Raw genomic sequence first — 20309 nt, forward strand, 5'->3', positions numbered from 1 at the left:
GCAAGAATTGAAGAGATGATGAATATTGGGTTTCTTGTTGCTACTGGATTTTTATTATTCTGTTTTAAGTTTATACTGCTGCCAAGAACAGTGATCTCAGAAGGTCAGTTGACTGCTGCTCTTGTGTAGGAGGTATATTTTAAAGACTGACAGGATTACCTGAAATAGGTGATTTCACATGGAGGTAACACAGGTCTCAAACATATAAATAAGCAAAATCTTATTTTCCTATATTCTGGATATAGGAATATAGAAATTCATCAAACTCAGATGAATTTCTCTCTTGATATTTGTGGGTTCTTTTGATATCCAGAAATTCTTTGTGCCTTTAAGAAGAACAGAATACTGGAAATGTCCAAATTTTTTGGGTATATATTTTTGAGTATCACATTTTGTAAATTATTATTATATTTTTGTCATTTCTTATTCTAGACTAAAAATATGCATTTATCTTGGTTAAACTTGAACAAATCTATCAACCAGAACATTCATAATTGCATATAATAATTTCTTTTTTCTAGAAACAGAAATGCAGATTTAATTTTCGCTTCACAATAATACTGTCTATATATAAATACATAGTGTTTTTTATTTGAACAACTTTACTCTCATACTATAATTTACATTTTCATTTCTATTTTAACACTATGGTTAGAGTAGGCTCTAAAATCGTGTCAGAGAGTAAGACTATATCTGAGAGTAAAGTACTAAAATGATAAACCAAGGACCATCAATCCCATGAATTCTTTCTTATGCCTCTCTCTACAATACTAAAAGTGATGCTTTGCTACCCTAACAAAAATTGTTCTTACTATATGTTGGGAGTTATATACCTGCAGATACATAAGCTCTGTTTTGTGATGTTTATTTAATTGGGTGGTGTGTTTTGTGTTTAATTGGATGGTGTGTGGTGTGTTTTGTGTTTCTTGCATTCCTCCTTCAACAAAATTAAAAAAATTAGTTCCAGAGAGTGCAAGGATTTAATGATATTTTAAATGATAAAAAAACCCCCAGTTTCTACAGAGTGACATATTTCAAGCTCTGCTAAAAATATACCTGATGGTTAAATTTCTGCAGAGGAGAGACTTGATTCTGTGTCCAGCATCCTCCATGTCTAGCCTGTTCAACGGTTCTCATTCCTACTAGGTCTCTTCCTTATGTGTGTTCCTTGTCTTTTAAGAAATCTTTTTTCTGCCAGCCATTTCTCTGTCTAAATGAGCAGGTATCATGGGCAGTGGAACATCCATACCTGTTTGGCTTTTGCAGCTTGCACTGAACTGCTTCCTGCTCCTACTGTAAATGTTGGAAGACAGCATCACCCATATTCCTGTTTTTCTGTCTGTTAATCAAGAGTTCACAGTGTGCTTGCTGATATTCAAAACCACAATGTTAGTGACTGTTACATACAAAATAATATGACTTAATGGCATAATTGGAGATGTAGTATTTGCATTCAGCACATGTGTTTATACAGTGAAGTGTCTTGATACTGCTGAGCTCTCAGGGACAGAAACATCAAGTGCAACAAAGAAAAACATTTTTTTTCCAAGTGGTGGAAATGAGAGTTGTTTATTTTAAGAGATCTTATGTAAACGTAACTGGGGGAGGAAAAGTAAGGCAGCATTTCCAGCCAATCCACGCCTGCACACACATCTCTCGGCTGGCCGGAGCTTTCCCCTTTGGTGCCGTTAGCATTTTCATTTCAAAAAACGACAGTCTGCTGTGGAAGCAGTAAAAATGTTCAACCTGTGGTTTAAATTATTGATTTTTTTGAATATTGAAGCAGTATTTCAAATGGGTTTTGTTTGAGTTACTTCTGGGTAGAGGGTTCCAGAGGTAATTTGATATCTAAAAGGCTGTGTATTTCAAAGCAATTTCAGTCTTTTGAGTTCCTTCAGTTGATCAGCTGATTGGGTAAAATACCTTATTGTCTCCTGAATTGCAGGCAATAGATGAACTGCAGCTCAAGGTTAGCACATAGACCAGCACACAATGCTCTTGGTGATTTCTTATGTGTACTCGGTGTCCAATCATCTGACAAAAAATACCTCATTTATTTTTAATGCAGTAACTTATCTTCACTTTAAAAAGAAAATAATTTTTGAGATGCTAGTTTTCACAATCAAGATGGGAAGAGGTCTGTTTTCTGTATCATTAGGCAGTGACGCATAATTAAAACAAGGTGAATTCATGGTATAAAATCCAGTATGTGTAAATAAGAAGTAGGCGCATGTATTTTCACAAATAGGTTGTTACATTACTGCAGAACAGAATGGCTGTAGTGAAAGAGAAGACACTTTAAAGGAACTCGCGTTCTTTCACAAATGGCTGGGTTGTTGGTGTTTGTACATGTACAATGTTTAGGAAATTAGCCATTCTCAGAACCCTTCTAGTCACAGAAAACAAGTAAAAAGATATTACTTCAATAAGGCTCACATTTGGCAGTGAAGCCATATTGGAATGAATATTGGAGTTGATGGGAACTGTGAAAATTAAATTAATTGCAGGAATGGGCCCAGTTAAGAAGACTTAATACACTAATGACACTGAATATCACAGAATAATGGTGTGAGTCAGATTTTAAGCAGGTTTTTCTCTTAAGGAGTCTGTGGGTTAAAGAGTACCAAAACTAAAAAAAAAACTTCACTAAAGTATGGATTATGCAAATTAAGTTATTATGCAATTTATTTGTCAAATATACATATATATATAGCATATATGTTTAAAAAAATTAAAAGATATGAATATAAGTTGTGAAAAGATGTGTGGCAGAAAGAGCTTATGTAATGCCCAGTTGGTTTGCATATTAAAATAATGCTACAGCTACAGTACAGTCCTACAGTAACTAGCTTGTGTGAGTGTAGTTTAAGAATTTGCCAGATTTTGTCGATCGTCTTGGGATTTTCCCTGCAGTGTTTTGCATTGTAGTTTCTAAAATCCCCTTTAAATCCTGTGAGTTCCTGCTGTACTGGAGTATGCATAAAATTATTTTATCCATCCTATTCTAGGTGTGCAGCAAAGAAGTCTGCCCTGCTCTGTACTGGCTGCATTAGGAGAAGGTTGTCTAAAATAGCAGATGTGCAAAAATCCAGACCCCTAATGCCTCCAAAACCAGAAACATGCAGTTTATGCCTGCCTTAATACTTAATTGTTTTGCCCATTAAGTGAGCATTGGCTGTACTGTGTAGTTTATCTCCATATGTGGGGATAAACTTTGGCTGAGAAGAGTCTCGGTAGTTCCTGGGTGCATGAGGTAATGGTGGATGTTGGAGCTCTCCTTGGCCCTGGTGCAAACTTGGCTTCATTGCCCTTGGAGTGAGATTGCTCCTGTGATCTGGCATGTGGAAGTAAAGCGTGTATCCTGTTTCTTAGTGACACTTTGCATTGACCTGTGCTTTAAACTGCATGGTTCCATGGTAGGCAAAAGGAGGCAAAGGCAATCCCTGTGTTCTATTTATCACTACTATAATTATCCCTAACCAAGGACTTCTTGTGGGGTTAAACCCCTTATTCCTCCTTAAATATCTTTGTCCCTGTCTTTTTGTATTTAGCATCAGAAGGCTTTTGAATTTGTGCCCAATTTTAAATCAATATTCTGTTGGACTAAGCAGAGAGCCTGCCAGTCAAGCTGCCCTCTCTAGCTCAGAACAGATTTAGTCTTGGTATTCCAGGTTTGAGATGTAAGGTAAGCCTTTTGCAGCAGCTCTTAGCTGGCTGTGCCATTAATGGTGCCAGAGATCGAGCCACAGCTCTCCTATACTTTCTTGCACCCCTGTGACAGTAATAGTGGCAACAGTTACCACAGATTCCCAAATGAAACCCTGACTCAATTATAGTGTCTAACAGCCACCTACTTATTGATTTCAAAGGAAATGGACTTCATATCTACCTTATCTGTGTGTGCTGCTAGATCCTCTGATGAGCATATTTACTTAACTGACAGACCTGAGCAATGACTCCAGAGAGGGCTGGGGTTTGGGACCTGGTATACATTTAATGAAAGAGGGCATGCTTGGCTTAGAATGATGTTTTCCCTCGTTGGTAAACAGGAGAATGGTCCTGCTAGGAATTTCCATGTATCATGGCTGCTCTCAGTTCTTACAAGAACATTTTAATGAGCTTTTATCTTTTTGCTTTATTAAATTTGTTTTATATCCCACAGGGTGGATTTTTAAAAGGCAATAGAATGTGTCATTTTTCATGGGCATTGGCTAAGCTACTGCTATGGAAACTTCAGGTGAATGTAGAGGAAAACCAGACTTGAGATGGAACCTCTGTGTCTGCCCCAAGCAGATGGGAAACAGGGCTCGTCCTTTGGCATAGAAATTCTGTGTGCACTTCAGCACTTCTCTGCATGGATTTCTGCCTGCCAGAGAGGGTATAACATCTGCAAACACTGAATGTTTATTTATTAAGAGCTCAGCCTGGAAAAGCAGAATCAGCCCATCAGGCTGGAAATCTCCACTTTGAAGCTCTCAAGTGGAAAAAGCCATCTCTGTCTAGATTATTGAGCCTATGTGTGGTGCCCCTCATGTTGACTGATGGATGATATCACAGTGCTCTCAGAGGAGCTCAGACAGCCCCAGGCATGCTGCTTCTACCCTTCCTGAGCTTGGTCCACCCAGGGTTTGCATTCCCAAATGCTCTCCCTGGCATGTATGCATCCTATCCCAAGTTCTTATGAGCTGTCCTGCCAGAGAAGTACAGTGTCCCAATCAATCAAAATATGCCAGCTGAGTTTGTTCCATGATGGCGGGAGTCAGAAAAAACCCATTAGTCATTACAAAAATGGTAACTAATTCAGGATGACAGTTTAATTTGTAGAACAAGGTTTGAGATCCCTTGCAAGTTGGTTCATAGAAAAGTAATTTGAAAGAATGTTGTCAATATTTTATTTTTCTTTAGTTAGCCTAAATCTGTTCTGAAAAGTAGTTCAGCTACTTTTGTGTCTGTGAACATAAAATCTAACAGTTTGCATGTAATACTCTTATGTGAGTCCTTACTCTGGTAGCCAATACAAAGAGGAAAATGCTAGGGCTTTTTAAAGAATTTTAAGGTAGATGAGACCTCCAGCTAAAAATCAAAATCTATTTTAAAGATCCTCTCTAAAATGTAGTGCTGAATTAAAATTGGTTTGAATCTTTTACAAGATGTTCAAATGCTGAGTTAAAATTCACACAGGCTGATATTTTCATGGTTGTTTATCCCCATGCTTATATTATCCAGATCTCTGTAAAATCAGGCTCTGAGAATGTGGCTTAGCCTTGAAATCCCTGATCTTAGGAAAGACCCTTTGACTTCCAGAGGACTTTTACATAGAAAAAGATAAAAGGAGTATGTTCAAAACAAAGTTAATGTTCAAGAGGTCAGTTATCAAAGTAGTAATCTATGGGTAGATTATCATTGGAATGTACAGGAAAACAGTCCTTTAAATACTTCCACTGTCCCTGTACCTCTTTTCCTACAACTTTAAATTATTTAGTGCTACCTGGAGATTTGATATTTTTAAAGTCTTATACTTAGATATTTAAATAACATCCCAAATAGAATTGGTATTGTTTCCTTGCATTTCTGACCCCTAAATACACAGTAATGTTTATCAATGCTTATAGTATTTAGCATTCTTAATCCTAATGGAAAAAGAAAATACGTAAGTCAGTTCAAGACGTACCTCAATATTTGAAATTCATCTCCTTCAGAAAATTTAAATACATGCTTGAAGGAAGTAATGTGGCTCTCATCCTAATTACTCAATCCAGCAATAAAAATATTTTGGATTATACATAAATTTAAATATAACTTTGGTGATCTGTAACTCCCTGATGTTGATTCTTTGTGCAAGAATTTTAACAAGTCTTTAAATAGGATTGTAGTAAAAACATTTTTATTCTTGAAGAAATCATATATTTTTCCCCTGAAGGAAGGCATCTAGTCTCCCCTCCTCCTAGGAGAATATAATAGTCTTGATTTACTTAAAGAAATCTGGAGGAAAATATTTTAGTGATAGTTCACAATTTATTAATGGAGTTTTACAAAACAGCCTCTAGGAACAGCTAGAAATACATTGATTATATGGCTTCCCTGTGAGAAAACAGTAATTAAAATTATAACACAGATTCTATCAGGACATGTTAATATTTAATTAGGCAATAAATGAGCTTGGTACAGGTGTCCAGAGTTGTTGACAGGAGCTTTTTTAATGCATGTAGTATTGTCTCTTAAATAAATAGTTACCTCTTTGCTTTTTTCCAGTGTGAAGTTACATGCCTAATTAGCAGCAATTAGTATTGCAGTGTTAGAATTATGAGATGAACTGCAATTCTCTTTTATTTTTCTTCTAGAGGAGCTCATTCTGTGGCCTAGTGTGTCTTGGCTTCTAGGTCATCCTGTTAGGAACCTCCAAATACTGCTGCTGCCCTATTGCCTTCTTAGAGTAATTTGTGTAGCAATTAGAAAACAATATTATAGAAACTAACATTGAGTTTTCTCTAATGATGATGTTTGAAAAAACTCTATTAATTTGGCCTCCCCATCAAGTACAAGAAGAGAATTTGTATTCTCCTTTAGTGACTCCCTTTAGTGACTCTTTCAAACTTGCTGCTGCAAGCATGTAGTGCAAGTCCTCCTTCTCTTTCCTGGGTCTTATTTATTTTTAAGGGGTCTTACCTCTGTTGCTTCCTCACTGATTTTCTTAGACTCACACTTCTATAAGTGCCTTTTCATTCGATTTTCATGGGACCATTCAATAGCACTTGTCTAGAAAGAAGTCTTAAGAATTGCTGCTCCTTTATTCGGTCAATTAAATACGTTTACTTCACAACAAGTCTTGATCACTGATTAGAGGATGATATTCCCTAACAGCTGAAAATGGGCTAATATTCTTAGATATCTGTAAAATAATTAATCTGTTAAAGCAAGCTAAGTGTTTATGAACTAAATCCACTGTAGTCCCAAGGGTAAGCTTTATAGGCTGAAGTGCTATATTTCACTTATTATGTATTCATTTTCCCCCTTTGTGAATCTACACAGGACCTTAGAAGCCATAGTACAGAAATATCAGTTTAGGATACAGGTCAAAAGCTGCAGTCAGTGCAGATATTTTATTTTCCCTTGTTCTTCTATTTATTTTATTCTCTTCTCCTGAAATCATTAGCATTTCATCATTTGCATCATGTTTTTCTGTTCTTGTGACCTTTTAGTGAAAATTAATTAATGTTTTAAGGCAATTACTGAACATTTTTCCTATCAGTCAGCTAAAGCAACCATTCATTGATTAGTTAGTTTACTATATCAAAACACCAAGACCCAACAATTGTGGAATCATTTAGGTTGGCAAAGACCCTTAGGATCATCCAGTCCAACCAATAACCCTGAACTGCAAAACCAGATCCAAAAGCGAATGTCTGATACAGATACAACTTTTTTTTCAAAAACTACAAGTTCTACTTCTCTATCCTTTGATGGATGTAGTTTTTGACCACAATACATTTTGACAGCAGAAATTTAATCATGTCCTTCTGCTTAGACCTTTATCAGAAAGCTGATAAAATGTGTGCTCACACTGATCGCTAGCAAGAAATTTTTAAAATGTCCTTCGGGTTTTTTTTTCTTTCTCTCCTTTCCATCCCTCACTTCCCTGTCTCACAGAGAAACTGGTGTAAAGCTGATGAGAATTTGGATTTGCTTTGAAAGCATCTTTTGTTCAAAGACTAATTTTAACCTTGTGATAGAAATTGCTTTTTGTATTCTGTTGAATGTGATATCTAGTAATTATTTGTCAAGACAAAGTGCTGTAGGACATAATACATTTTAAAAATTATCTTTCATAATTACTGTAAAAGTGTCCTTATATTCTAATGCCTAGAAAACAAGTAAGTATGTAAAAAGAGGGAAAAAAAAGTAAATGTTTTAATTTTAAAGGAATATGGCCTTGTATTGCAAAAAGTGGTGTTTTTAAACCACTCAAGCAAATGTAATTGTCAGCAAAGATTGAATACTTAATTTCCTTATGAAATATACAACTCAACTAGAAAGTATTTGTAGATTTGACATAAACATTACAGTTGCTATTCTATGGTTTTTTTTACTTTTATTCCTAATTTGTGTTGTATTTGAATCTCCTAATTTATTATTTTAGCAAGCTTAAGTTTATAATATTGAGACTTGGAGACAGACTTCATGTCAGAAATAACAAAGTTTCGGGGCTGGCTGTTCTTTTAAGCAAGGACAGCAAACCATTCCTATTTGACTTACAGTGGGGAAGGGATTGTTCTGCAATTATTCTAAAGTAAAGAGTAGAATTTTTTTTTATTTAATACACTGATCTAGTGGGATTATCTAAAGGGCTTGGGATTTGCTGTCTTCATCACAAGTTATGGGTACTGATGGCATTCTGTCTGGGAATTGCATTAGTGAGGAAGGTGTGCTGAGCAAGCAGCAGTGATAAAAGCTTAGGTAGAAATGAAGTTCGGTGTCTGTAAATTTTGAAGTTTCTCATGCGTTCTCATGGTTAAATCTTAAAGCACTAATGAGACCGTATAGAAAAACATTAAATATGCGGTAACTAAACCTCTGACTTGTCATTTGTCTTTCACACAATGTGAGTGGTTCAGCAGTTTTTCTCCAAAGTCCTGACACATTGCTTTTTCCCTTATGGGGCTGCAGTTTTCTGTGCTAACTTAGTGATTTGGAAAGCCAGCTTACTCACTGAAGCTGTAGTGTTAAATTGATTTAATAAACACAAATGTGATAGTTTAATGTTGTAAAATCATTTATGAGGTAATGGTCTGTTTTTTAAAAAAAATAGTGTGTATAAAAAATTATTCAGTCAATAAATGGAGCAGGATATTAAGGAGGATTTACAAGCATTTTTTGTGTTCCAGATTTCTGGAATATAAGTACAGATTTGGGTACTTTCATCTTGGCAAGCACAGAACAAACAGACATCAAAAGACAAATAAGAATATTTTTAAGGTATCGTCTTCCCCTCTGTAGCATAAAAGATCTTGTATGTAAAAGCTGAAGAAGCACACTTGTAAGTTACAGCAAGGTTCCTTTTCAAGTTGTGTTCTGTACTAGTGGAGAGATCAGAACACTTATGCTTTGAATCACCAATGTGAAAAATGCTGGAAGGCTGAGGGAGTAATACGTTTTTAAATTCAGCTCTTATTTTGCTGAAGAAACTTAAAAATAATTATTTTACGTCATATTATCATTATAATCTATCTTCAAGGAAAGGAGAGCAATGAAGAGGAGAGCAGGGCTAGGCGTAGACTTCATTCACAAAAGCAATGGGAAAAAAGGAGGTGTCTTTATGGTACTTTTCATACCTGGTGGTGGAGAGATTAGAGCAGTTTCTGCATGGTGGGATGTTCTGAGATAAGTTTTTTTGTCAGGGTGGTTTTCATTTAAAAAAAAAAGCTTCTGTGTGCACTGAGGGAAAGAGAGAGAGTGAGGAAGCAACACAGATGAGGTTTTGTGCTTGTATGGGAAGATTATAGTCTGGCCTATTCCCTCACTAAAAAAATGGTAAATGCAAGTGTTAGAAATTGACAGGCAGCACTGTGTGCAACATGTGGTTTGTGCACTGGAAGGTGCCAGCCAGGGGCTACATCCAACCTCCTTGGGCAGAAATCATAAGCAAATTTTCTTGCCTTTCTCCATGAGCCAGTAAATCTTCATGTGTTTTGCAAAAATCCTACTCTACTACATAAGGTCTTGTAACTGTTGGAATGGTTTTGTATTTGTAGAGGTCCTTACTGTGCATTTATCATCCAGTTCAGCTGGAAAAAATTCTGACTTGGGGAAATCCAGGACAACGAGTCAGTGCTTTGGGCCTCATAAAAGAAACCCTGCAGGGATGTAGTATGGCTGAGTTGTGATGGAGAGGAGGGGAGGAACAAGTCAGAAAGGTTGTACAAGAACAGCGCTGTGTGCAGTGGTATTGTTGCTTCAGGTTTCACTTGCCTTTTGTGGATGGTTAAAACTCCAGAAGGGGTGATACTAGACACAGTCTGGCTAGACAGCTGAGTCACAGAAGAGGCAAATCATCACAAGACCTTGAGTGAGAGTTGGCAGGGAATTACGAGGACATAAGTCTGTGATGCCGTTCGTATCTAGGAGGGTGTGCAAACAGCAGTGAGCCAGATTTCCAGAATGCTTTAACTACTGCCATATTAGGCAGGAAAAGGCAAAGTCTCCCCATGTTTTCACTGAGGTGAAATTGTAATGAAGTGTCTACTAGGGAACTTTAGGATACTTAGGGAAAACTGAATCTTGATGTTGGGGGGTTGATTAAAGCATTTAGAAAATAAGCCCTAAAACCATGGCACACATACTAGATATTGAAGTCTCTTCAACCTTTTCAATACATTTTTGAAATATTGGGGAGAAAAGCACATCATAATTTGGTTAAGTAACTGCATACTTCAGCAGTACTTTGTTATTCATTTAAAGAAGGTGGTGTATTGAACATAGTAAGGTAGGAGCTTATATTTGAGCTGGTTTTTTACATTGCAATTTACTGTGCACTAACTTTAACTATGCTGTTTTAAAATACTGGACTTAAATTACCTCCATAAGGTATTTATTTATATCTCTCCTTCACAAAAATCCATTGTGGCTACTTTGGTTCTCACTTTGACATTTATTGAGCAGCAACCCCAGGAATGTACAGAATGCATACTCCACTTTGCAAGTATAACACCCTCCTTTCCTAGAAGAAAGGAAGGTCAAATAAATTAACTTTGTTAGAAATAGTAATCTGCTCATTGTGTTTAATCTTTTTTCTCATATTAATGAAAAGAAACTGACAATGGTCACTAATTCCTATCTGCTTTCATATATTAAAGCTGAGAAAAGCTTAATTTGAAGTATGAAGTGACTTTCATTGACTTTGGGGGCCAACATTGCAAGGCAAGTTCTCTGTGTCTCTTAGAAGTCTCTCAGAGTGAAGAAAACTCAGGTTAACACTTGTTGTAGTGTGATTAAATGCATGATTAAATGTATTTTTTAAATCTAAAAATCTTATTTGAAACCATAGTAGTGCTGCGGCCATTTACATTGCAGAACACCTATACTTCAGGAGTGAATAGTTGTACAATTGTTTAATATATTAATAAAAGCTACAATCAATTTTTTTCCAGAATGTATATCCAGAATAAAAAATGCCAGGTGTTCTCTTAAAGAGCTGTCTTGTAAAAGGGGTGATTTTCTCAAACCATTTGTGTTTGATTAGTCTGTCAGTGCCCCAGGAAAGCCGATGCCCTTGTGCCCCACCAGTCTGTCAGTGTCCCATTCAGGGGACCCTTCACTGAACAGGCACTGGATCAGAGGGCAGCTCCACTGGCCTGTTCAGGGTCACACAGCATAAGAGACAGCCCTTCCTGGGGCTCACAATGGACTGTATGAGCCACTGCCAGCGCCTTTGAACTCCCACTAACAGTGCACAGAATAACATCCTTTATTAATATAATAGAAGATTGTCACAGGTTAAAGTTCAAAGATTGCTGGTGATAGTATCTGGCTGCAAGATTGTATTCAAAGCAGTATAAGAATAAGCTCTAATTCCTAACAAAAGCTAGCTTGAGACAATGAGTGTACATAAAAATACAGTTCTTGCCCAAGGCATCTCTGGGGGGGGAAGGTGGCTCCCTCTGACTGATCCCCGAAGCTGTGATGGAGTATTCCCTATCTTCTCTCTATTTTTAACTTACTTTTGTACTATTTTTTATGTTTGGGTGGAGCATGTATTGTGTGTGGGAAGTTGGGCATGTTGACTGCATTCCATCTGGGGAGTAGCAACCACGTTTTCTCCCTATAATTTTCCATACTGTTATAATTGTGTTTGTAACTTTCCTCTCTGTATTCTGTTTCATCCCCCCCTTAGCATGTACATTAACTGCAATTTTTGTAATTTTCTTTAATTTTACCCCTCTTTTCCCCACAACACCCTGTTATTTCAAGTGTTCATTAACATAGTTTTAGCAGAAATATTTTGAAAAAAAATTGGGAAGAAGAAGAATGTTTTGAGCTCTGCAAATCAATAGGAACACATCAGAGCTTTAATATGAAAAATTGTACAGATTTATTATCTTGGTTCTTTTTATATTATATTTTATTGTATTTTCCTAGTATAACTGCATCAACTGAATAGGCATGAGGTGGCACACCTCCTGGGAGACTGCTTTTCTGCAACTGGCCTCTTAAAATGTTTTTCTCCCATTTTTTCCCCTTTTTTTTTTTTAGTTTCTAGGAGACATGATTATGAAATAAAAAGTGAACTCGGTTAATGAAGAGCTGTCTTCTTGGTCCTCCTAAAACAATATGTCTGAGAGAGAGAGGTGAATGGTTTGATTAATTTCTACGTGTCATTAACATCCATGCCCTCAGATGACAATGTTAATATTCACAATGTGAATTATTTCTCAGGTGGTTATTTTAGGAGGAACATGCAATGCATGTACTTATTGCATGATATAGTGCTGTGCCCAACAACCCTTTGGATGCCCTAAAACTTGAAATGCCCCTGCTGTCCTGCTTTCATTGGCCATTACAGACAGCATGATTGAGATTTGACAGTGCAAAAATCTGTGGCAATTACCAACTGCAATGTGTAGTGTGAAGCAAAACAAAATCCAGAATGGCTAGTAAGGTATGGACTGACATATTGATACATGCCTAAATAAAGTTAGCTAACTAAAAGCTGCTGAGTGTCTGGACTTTATCTTTAAACTGTTGTCTCAAATCTCTCAGCCCATTAGACTTAAGTAGTTTAGAATTCAATGATCTGATTGCAGAGTTCAGGGATTATTAGAGCAAATGGGGCCTGATCAATGCCTTGGGTCATCTTTTCAGTGTGTTAATTAATTAATCAACAGGAACAGAAATATATGTGTAATGCAAATTAAGTCAGTCTCAAGTTACTAGAATACCAGAATTGGTTATATGCAGGCAAAGGGAATCCAAAAGCAGCAGGATATTAGTGCTTTTATCTGTGGAACACCACTTATTTGGTGATGTCCTGAACTAGAGATAGTTGCAGGATTACTGTGATTGTTTCTGCTGTGCTCTCCTTGAGAAATGAATAAGTTTGTGAGGCAATGGAAGAAATTTAGTAACTGAAACATTCATGATTTACAGTCAGCCCTTGATTCTGTTTGTTGTCACTGTTTCTCTTCATTTACATTAACCCCAAAACCAGGTTCTTTTGCTGTAATCCAGTACCAAATACAGTTTCCCTAATCCCCAAGTCCACATTGAATTGCAATATTTCCACATGAAACAAAGTAATTTTATGTGGTGCTTTCTGTTATCTTTGCCAATTTCTTCAGTTTTGGTTTTTTGTTTTATTCCCATAGCTTCGTCTTTTTGTGTGGAAAGTTATAAGCTTTGTTCTCCCCTAGTTTCTCCTTATTAAAAGTGTTCTATCTTTGGTCTTCAGAGTACATGAAAATGCTGTGCTGTTTTACTCAAGGACTGTACCTTGCCTCCCTTGCATGAGGGAGTTGGATACTTGATTTGTTTTGGACATTGGAGACATTCTTCTATTCATGTATGTGGACCTCTCATTTTACTTGTGTGCAGGAACCAGACCAAGTCAGGTCATATCTCTGTTTAGAACCAGTAAAGATTTTAGGTTCAAATCCTGAAGTACTTCCTGTCAGGCTTCTCACTTCAGTTCTGTTGTGGTTTTTCATGCACATGGTAATTTTTATTAACAATAAAAGGGTTATGTGCATAGTTGGGATAAGGAAAAAACTGGAGTTTTAGAAAAGAAAATGAATTATCATTGCCAGAATTTGGCCTCACAATTCCTATAAACAGGAAAAGACAGTGTTCCATTAAAACTCCAGAAGGTGGTTTGTCACAAACTCCAAGGTCTGGAGCACAAGGGCTACTTCAGCTGATCTGCCATCACCTGCTGCTTTTGAAGACAGGAGTAGCAACTGGCCAGCCACCAGAATTTCCTGTTATAGTGAAACAACCTGTGGTACCATGTAAAATTCATTCCTAAAAGCAAGGGCCATGAAGTTCGCTAAGCCCAGCCAATAGATCCTTTGCCCGGCTCTTCCCTTGTTCAGCTTTCTCATAGCCATGGCAGGAGACAACAGATGAAGAGGTTGGTAAGGCAAGTTCTGTGTAGGTATTTCACACTCATCTCAAAGAGACAATTTTCTATTCTGTCACTTGTGTGATTTTATTTTGTATGTACATAGACAGATTCCTTGAATCATCACATAAGTTATAAATTCCATTTTGTTTCCATGAACTGTGAGTCTCCCTGTGCCTGGGGCTGTCATGTGCTAACAAGAGACAGGAGGAGTGCCAGAGTGTCAGTCATTACAGACTCTTTCCATCTAGTTTACTCGTAACTAGGCGGTGGCAAATGAGGAATGAGATCTTAAATAAGGACAGCATATCCCTCCCACAAGGAACCAAGACAAAGCAGCCAGGTGGTAATGTTTGGATTTCAAAGACAGGAAAGATTTTTGGAAGCAGAAATGGCTTGGTCAGGAAAGATAAAGTGGTGCATGGATGCACCAGAGAGGTCTTGAGGCACGGAGGTGGTGGGGTGGCAGTGGAAGCCTCTTATTCATTGGAAGAAACTGACGTCTGTGCTTCTGGGAGGGGAAGGTCTCTGAGCACCAAAGGGGATCTCACAAAATCTCAAGGAAAATTCAATAGTGAGGAAACGTAGGCAGAGAGATGAATGTGTGTTTACTATTTCATATGGCTCCGTGTATCTCTTGTGGTCGTTAAAGTGAAGAACAGCTGCTTTTGAGGCAGTTTGCAAAGTCTGTGCATTCCCTGATTCAGCTCTGTGGGATCCTGGAGAGAGAAATTGTCACTCAGATGTTGACTGTAGCTCAGCTCTGGGAAAGAGTGTGTCAAAGCTGTGGGGCGTCAGCAGCAATTGCAGGGTCTAAGCCAGGGTGTCTCCTTTTAGAAGGAAGAGGACATTGCCTGGAGACCCAAGGCAGATAGGAAAACTTCAGAGTGTTTTTATGTGGAAGCAGAGAGCAGCTTTGAGAGAGCCTCACAAGAGGTGTAATCTAGGCTGTAATATCTCAGTCTTTGAATTCTTACCTGTAGTAAAATGAAATGAGTGAAAGAACACCAAAGCTTGCACACAGTGAGATAACAAGTGGGACCATTGGTGGCTCCAAGCATTATCTGGCAAACACATGCACACGAGCGAGCCGCAAAATGGAAGTCAGACCACGTACATCACCGTAATTTGCACTAAACCCAGGAGTAGTAATTCCCACCAGCAGACAGGCTGTTAGCTCAGGCTTAGTGCCATGCTACAGTAGCTGCTTAGCTGCTGACTGCTTTGGAGCATGGGAGAAAGCAGCCCCTGGTTGCTTGCAATGTGGTCAGGGAAACTCCCCGCTGCAGCTGCCCCTGTGCACCCTGTGCCTGGAGTGACTGCCTGTCACTGGCTGTGTGTTTGCTCCCTGGCACGATGGCCAGTGTGCACCAACAGCGTTCTGGGATGGAGGCAAAGCACAAGCTCCTCCGAGGCAATCTAAAAGGACTGAAATGCTCAAGAGGATAATGTGGAGCAAACTGATGGAAATGGTTCCTCTGCATAAACTGCAATTTTTGTAATTTGTTTAGGGAGCAAGGGGAGTGCATTTTGCTGTATGGTATTGGTTTGCATAAATTCAGAAAGTGTTATGAATTATTTTTTTTCTGAAAATATAACTGTTGAGAGGGAGGTGGAGGTTTTCTGATGTAATAAAAATAGTATAATAGGCAAATGGGAGATTAATGGGGTGTCTGTGTTCCAGACATACTAGGTCTGAAAATAGATGAACTGGCTAGATTACCTTGTATGATTTTTACATATGTAAATGGACATATAACTATCAACATAAAATATTAGTGCATATTTACTGTATAATAATTAATTCAACTTTATAAGCAAATTAAGATTGCCTCAAATTTACATACAATGTGAAGAAAAGTCCTTTTATCCTCTGTAACTGCAGCATTTGGCAGATTCAGGAATAAATAATCTTTTGTGGCAAGGGTATGCCTTATCAAACATATGCAGATCAGTGCTAATTAATGCTAATTAAGGTTTCCTGTCTATCTAGCTGGAAAAACGTCCAAATGTTATGAAATCCAGTTAGTATGCCTATTACCCTAATTGTTTTATATGGGATGGTTCTTAATTAAAATATGTAAATTTACCTTAATTGCTATATACTAATAGAGGTTCATGTTATCTCACTGAAAATGACAAGATGGTGAGGAGGGGTACTTAAACAAATAATTCTGATACGTTTGTAAATAAATGACCTTTACTCAAAATTATTTTTAATTGGAAATTGGCAAAAGGAACATTTTGCCATCTATGTTTCTCTTTAGTTTTAAATAATGTCAGAATTTACAGTTCTTTGTTAATATAGATCTGGTGACATCGTGGCTTAATTAAGACTACTAAACAAGTCAACATTTTGTGTGTTTACTACGTGTTTCAAAATTGTTTGCTAGCCTCACATTGACCTTCAGAAATGTCATACTTTACAATATTAATCTTTATTTTCATTTTTTTTCTGTTTTGTTTTGATTTTTATCTCTTTTAATCATATGGTTTTGTTTGTGAAGTTTGATGTACTGGTGTACTTTTGCTGGTGCCTGACCCATGCCTTCGCAGCAGAGAGGCTGGTGAGCTGCACCTCTTTGAGCTTCACCTGTGAGTGCAGGACATGGCCTTTGACCACCTTTGGGGAGATAGTTCCCATGTCTGCTGGGATATGACTGAGGCCCACACAGGTTTCTACACAAGGTCTTGTGTGGCCTCTGCCCAACACAGAAGCACTATTTGAACAGTATTTTCCATGGCAGTTCATAGGTGTACAATATTGGTGATTTCTTTATAATTTTCATGCCATTTCACACACAGAGCAAACATTTTTCTCCTCTGATGTAAGGAATTTAATTGGAGAATCTGCTAATTTAGAGAACTGGCCTATAGTTGTAATTTTTTTAAAACACCTGGTACATTTTTGCTTGTATTATATAATATACATCATCAACATAAACCTCACTTTGCAAAAACTGTCTGAAAGTATTTCCTGTTTTGCAGGATATTGTAACCAATGTTTCCCCAAGGATTGTGCGTGGAACTACTTCAGGTCCTCTGTATGGCCCAGGCCAAGGCTCTTTTCTAAACATTGAACTGATCAGCGAGAAAACTGCAGCATATTGGTGTAAAAGCATTGCTGAACTGAAGGCTGACTTTCCAAACCATGTAAGTGCCACTTAATCATAAAGATGCAACATACTTACTTGGAATCTCTAGTTTACAGGTCTGTGGAACTGTCGTATTTAGCATCTTTGCCATAGAATGCAAATTGCTTTTTTGACATACAAGTACATTGTTAAAAACCAGAAAAGCCCATCCAAATAATATTTATGACAGAAGACTCTGTGAAATTGCTGTCATGCAGAGGACAGTCATGATTTTTTAATTCGGCTGATGTTTACTTTCAAACAGATAATATCAAGGGAAAGAGTTGATTCCAGTGTGGATGCTCAGCAGTTCTGTTCTGAATAATTTTGTATTTAAGATCATATGTAATTTATAATAAGAATTGTTACTATGAATTGAATTTGATCATAAAATGAATGTGTGTTCTTTTCATTCTTAATCCAAATGTGAAAGATGCTTGTAGTATTTTTATAAACAACTGAGTACTCTAGGTAAAAAAACCCAATACTTAAAATTAACTTTACTACGAGGACAGAGTTTTTTTGTTAGAGCCTCTTCAGCTGTGGGGAATATCTGTCTCTGAAAGATGACAATCACAGTTGGGAGCAATGACACCAGCTAGCTGGCATAAATGGTTTTCAGCTACTGTTCTTGTGAATAAGGACAACGAGGTAGAAAGTAAAATTCTCCTCAGTCATTGTCTTGAATAGATAGAATTAGAAATCCCATAGCCTGCATATCTTCTGTCTTGAAGTTATTACCTCCATGCTTCAGCTATGAGCAAAATAAGTGAACATTCCTGAATATATTATGACATGAAGATAATCAAGAGGTTTTTTCTTATTCCTGATGTTTAAATGTGCATATCAGCAAGTATAAAAGTGTTTAAACATTTCATATTGATAGTAAGAGTGCTGCATGTTTAATATCCTACTTCCCTGTGAATGGACTGTATTTCTTTGCTGAGATTCTTTTTGCTTTATTTACTGTGACTGATCTTCGTCACAATGAAAGCATGAACCCAATGATAATATTCTATTCCCTTATTTTGATTTTAGCATCCTTTGTAAAAGTCCTGGTTACTGCATGCAGGTCATTTCTGCTGTGGGAATGCTATCCCACTGCAGTCTTCACCAAAAATCCCTCACAGCACTTTATGCCTGAGATCAAACCATTCTCTTCTGTGAGGTAAAGCACTAGCAGCATTTCAAAAGGAAGATTTGAATTTTCTGAGACCTAGCACTGTGTGTGGGATGAAGAAGTCCCACTCTTCCAGAGTTCCTGGGGTGAACATCTTCTGATCATCCCTCATTATATGTGAGTTATTACTTTGAGAATGTGAATTCAGTTTCTGCACATTGGCTATGGTTGATACTGTGGTATCTTTGAGGTTAGTAATGTCTGCGTGGGCATAGGGGAAGCAGCACCCTGCAGTAGACCTTGGCATTGCTTACAGGGATTTTTAAAACATGCCTGTGAACTCATCTAAGAACTGTCGTATAATTATAATGGTAAATTTGTTGCTAACTGGAAACAAAATTTTGTTCAGAGGAGAAGTCTCTTGGTGCTTATTTTGAGATATTCTGTATAATTACAGCTCTCTGAATATTCTTCACCCAATTGCTGTTCACTCCTCCAGAAAGGGTTTTTCAGCATTGTGTGTTTTATTAAAATCAAAAGCAGTTTCTGAGAACTGTTTGTGTGAACTTAATTAACGAGCAAAGAATGACATTTTCTGCTCAAATGAAGGCCAAACAGATGAGGACACAAGTGATTACAGTAAAAAAACTTATACTATTAAGGCAAATTTTAAAAGCAAATAAAAACTTACGCATAATTACTTTTGCTGTGAAATACAAGTAAGTTAGAGTGAGATTTATGTTACAGATGAAAAGGATATGAGCAAAATAGCTGCCTCACTAGAAAATTATCCCAGTACAGCATTCTATCTCGTGCCATTGGGAAGAAGCAAACCATAAAGGGCAGCTAAATTCTCCCAGCAGAGGCTAGGATGTAAACTGAATTTTGCAATGTGTTGTGCAGAAGAGGACCACCAGTCACAGCTCCTTGGGCCGTGCCGGTTAACCTGTGGCATCTTGCCTCTATAAATCAAGAACCAGTAACTCCTTTGTGCTGTCTTCAATCCCTGTAGTGGGTGGCCTCATTCTTTGTCTCTTCTGTCTTCTGATTCTTGCTTGTAGCTTGCAAGTATCTCTGACTGGCAGTCTTTCCTTTTCTGCTCTTCTATTAGCTCCTCCCTTTGACCCCAAATCCACTTCAAGTGGATGGGGGAGAAGCTGCCACCACCAGGAACTTGCTTCAGTGCCACCAGCCGTGAATAAAATATTGTAAAATATTCTCTCCAAGCAGAGGAGAAAGATTAAGGTGTCTGGATTTTGTATGGTACGTGGTAAAGTATTATCAAAAGCTGCTTACTGGGGTCAACCTACCACAGGTGGGAAATGCATAAATGTCAGTTTATGACTGGGCCATGCCTGAGGCACACAGTGCTTAAAGTGCTTTAATTAGAGGGATGAAAGAACTAACCCTAATATCACAACAAGTACCACTTTCATATTTTATTCACCAAGGATATACCTGATTATATGGTGAATTGGTGTACTTTTCAGCCAAAATGTGGCTGAAAAAATGACAGAGTACGGTACATTCAATAAATAGTTTACCTAGGAAATATGAATTCAGCCAAGTAGAACTCACCTAATGACATGAACAGGAATAAAAATGGTGGGGGAAGAAATGCTTTTTCATTAGCAAAATTTAATCATTCCGAAGTGGCAGAGAAAATTGGAAAAAAAGTTATAAAATCTGGGAGCAGAACTTACTGCTAAAATTTTATATTCGCATATTTGACAATAGCTACACTCTGGCCATTATCTGTGCTGGGGACTGTGAATACTGGTGGTGGTAGTATGTCTTGGTGACCTGGTAAAGCAAGGAGCTCTAATCTCTTTAGCATTTGCACTGAGGAGAACAAGCTTGAAAAATGCAAGATATGAAAATAGTAAAATACTTCTCTGCAGAAAAATGCATACCAAGGTTACACTAAGAAGGTGATGAACACAAT

The 20309-nt window shown here is 37.4% G+C and overlaps 1 protein-coding gene across 4 annotated transcripts in view; it reads left to right on the forward strand.

Moving 5' to 3' along the window:
• Positions 1-20309, forward strand: part of DPYD (dihydropyrimidine dehydrogenase) — a 344443-nt gene that overhangs the window by 198521 nt on the left and 125613 nt on the right. For all 4 annotated transcript variants that reach the window (XM_064428159.1, XM_064428158.1, XM_064428160.1 and 1 more), the window contains one exon: positions 17099-17263. In XM_064428159.1, the coding sequence (XP_064284229.1) occupies positions 17099-17263 (165 nt within the window). The remainder of the gene's footprint in view (positions 1-17098; positions 17264-20309) is intronic.

The sequence above is a fragment of the Passer domesticus genome, chromosome 7 (genome assembly GCF_036417665.1).
Source record: "Passer domesticus isolate bPasDom1 chromosome 7, bPasDom1.hap1, whole genome shotgun sequence".
Taxonomy (NCBI): domain Eukaryota; kingdom Metazoa; phylum Chordata; class Aves; order Passeriformes; family Passeridae; genus Passer; species Passer domesticus.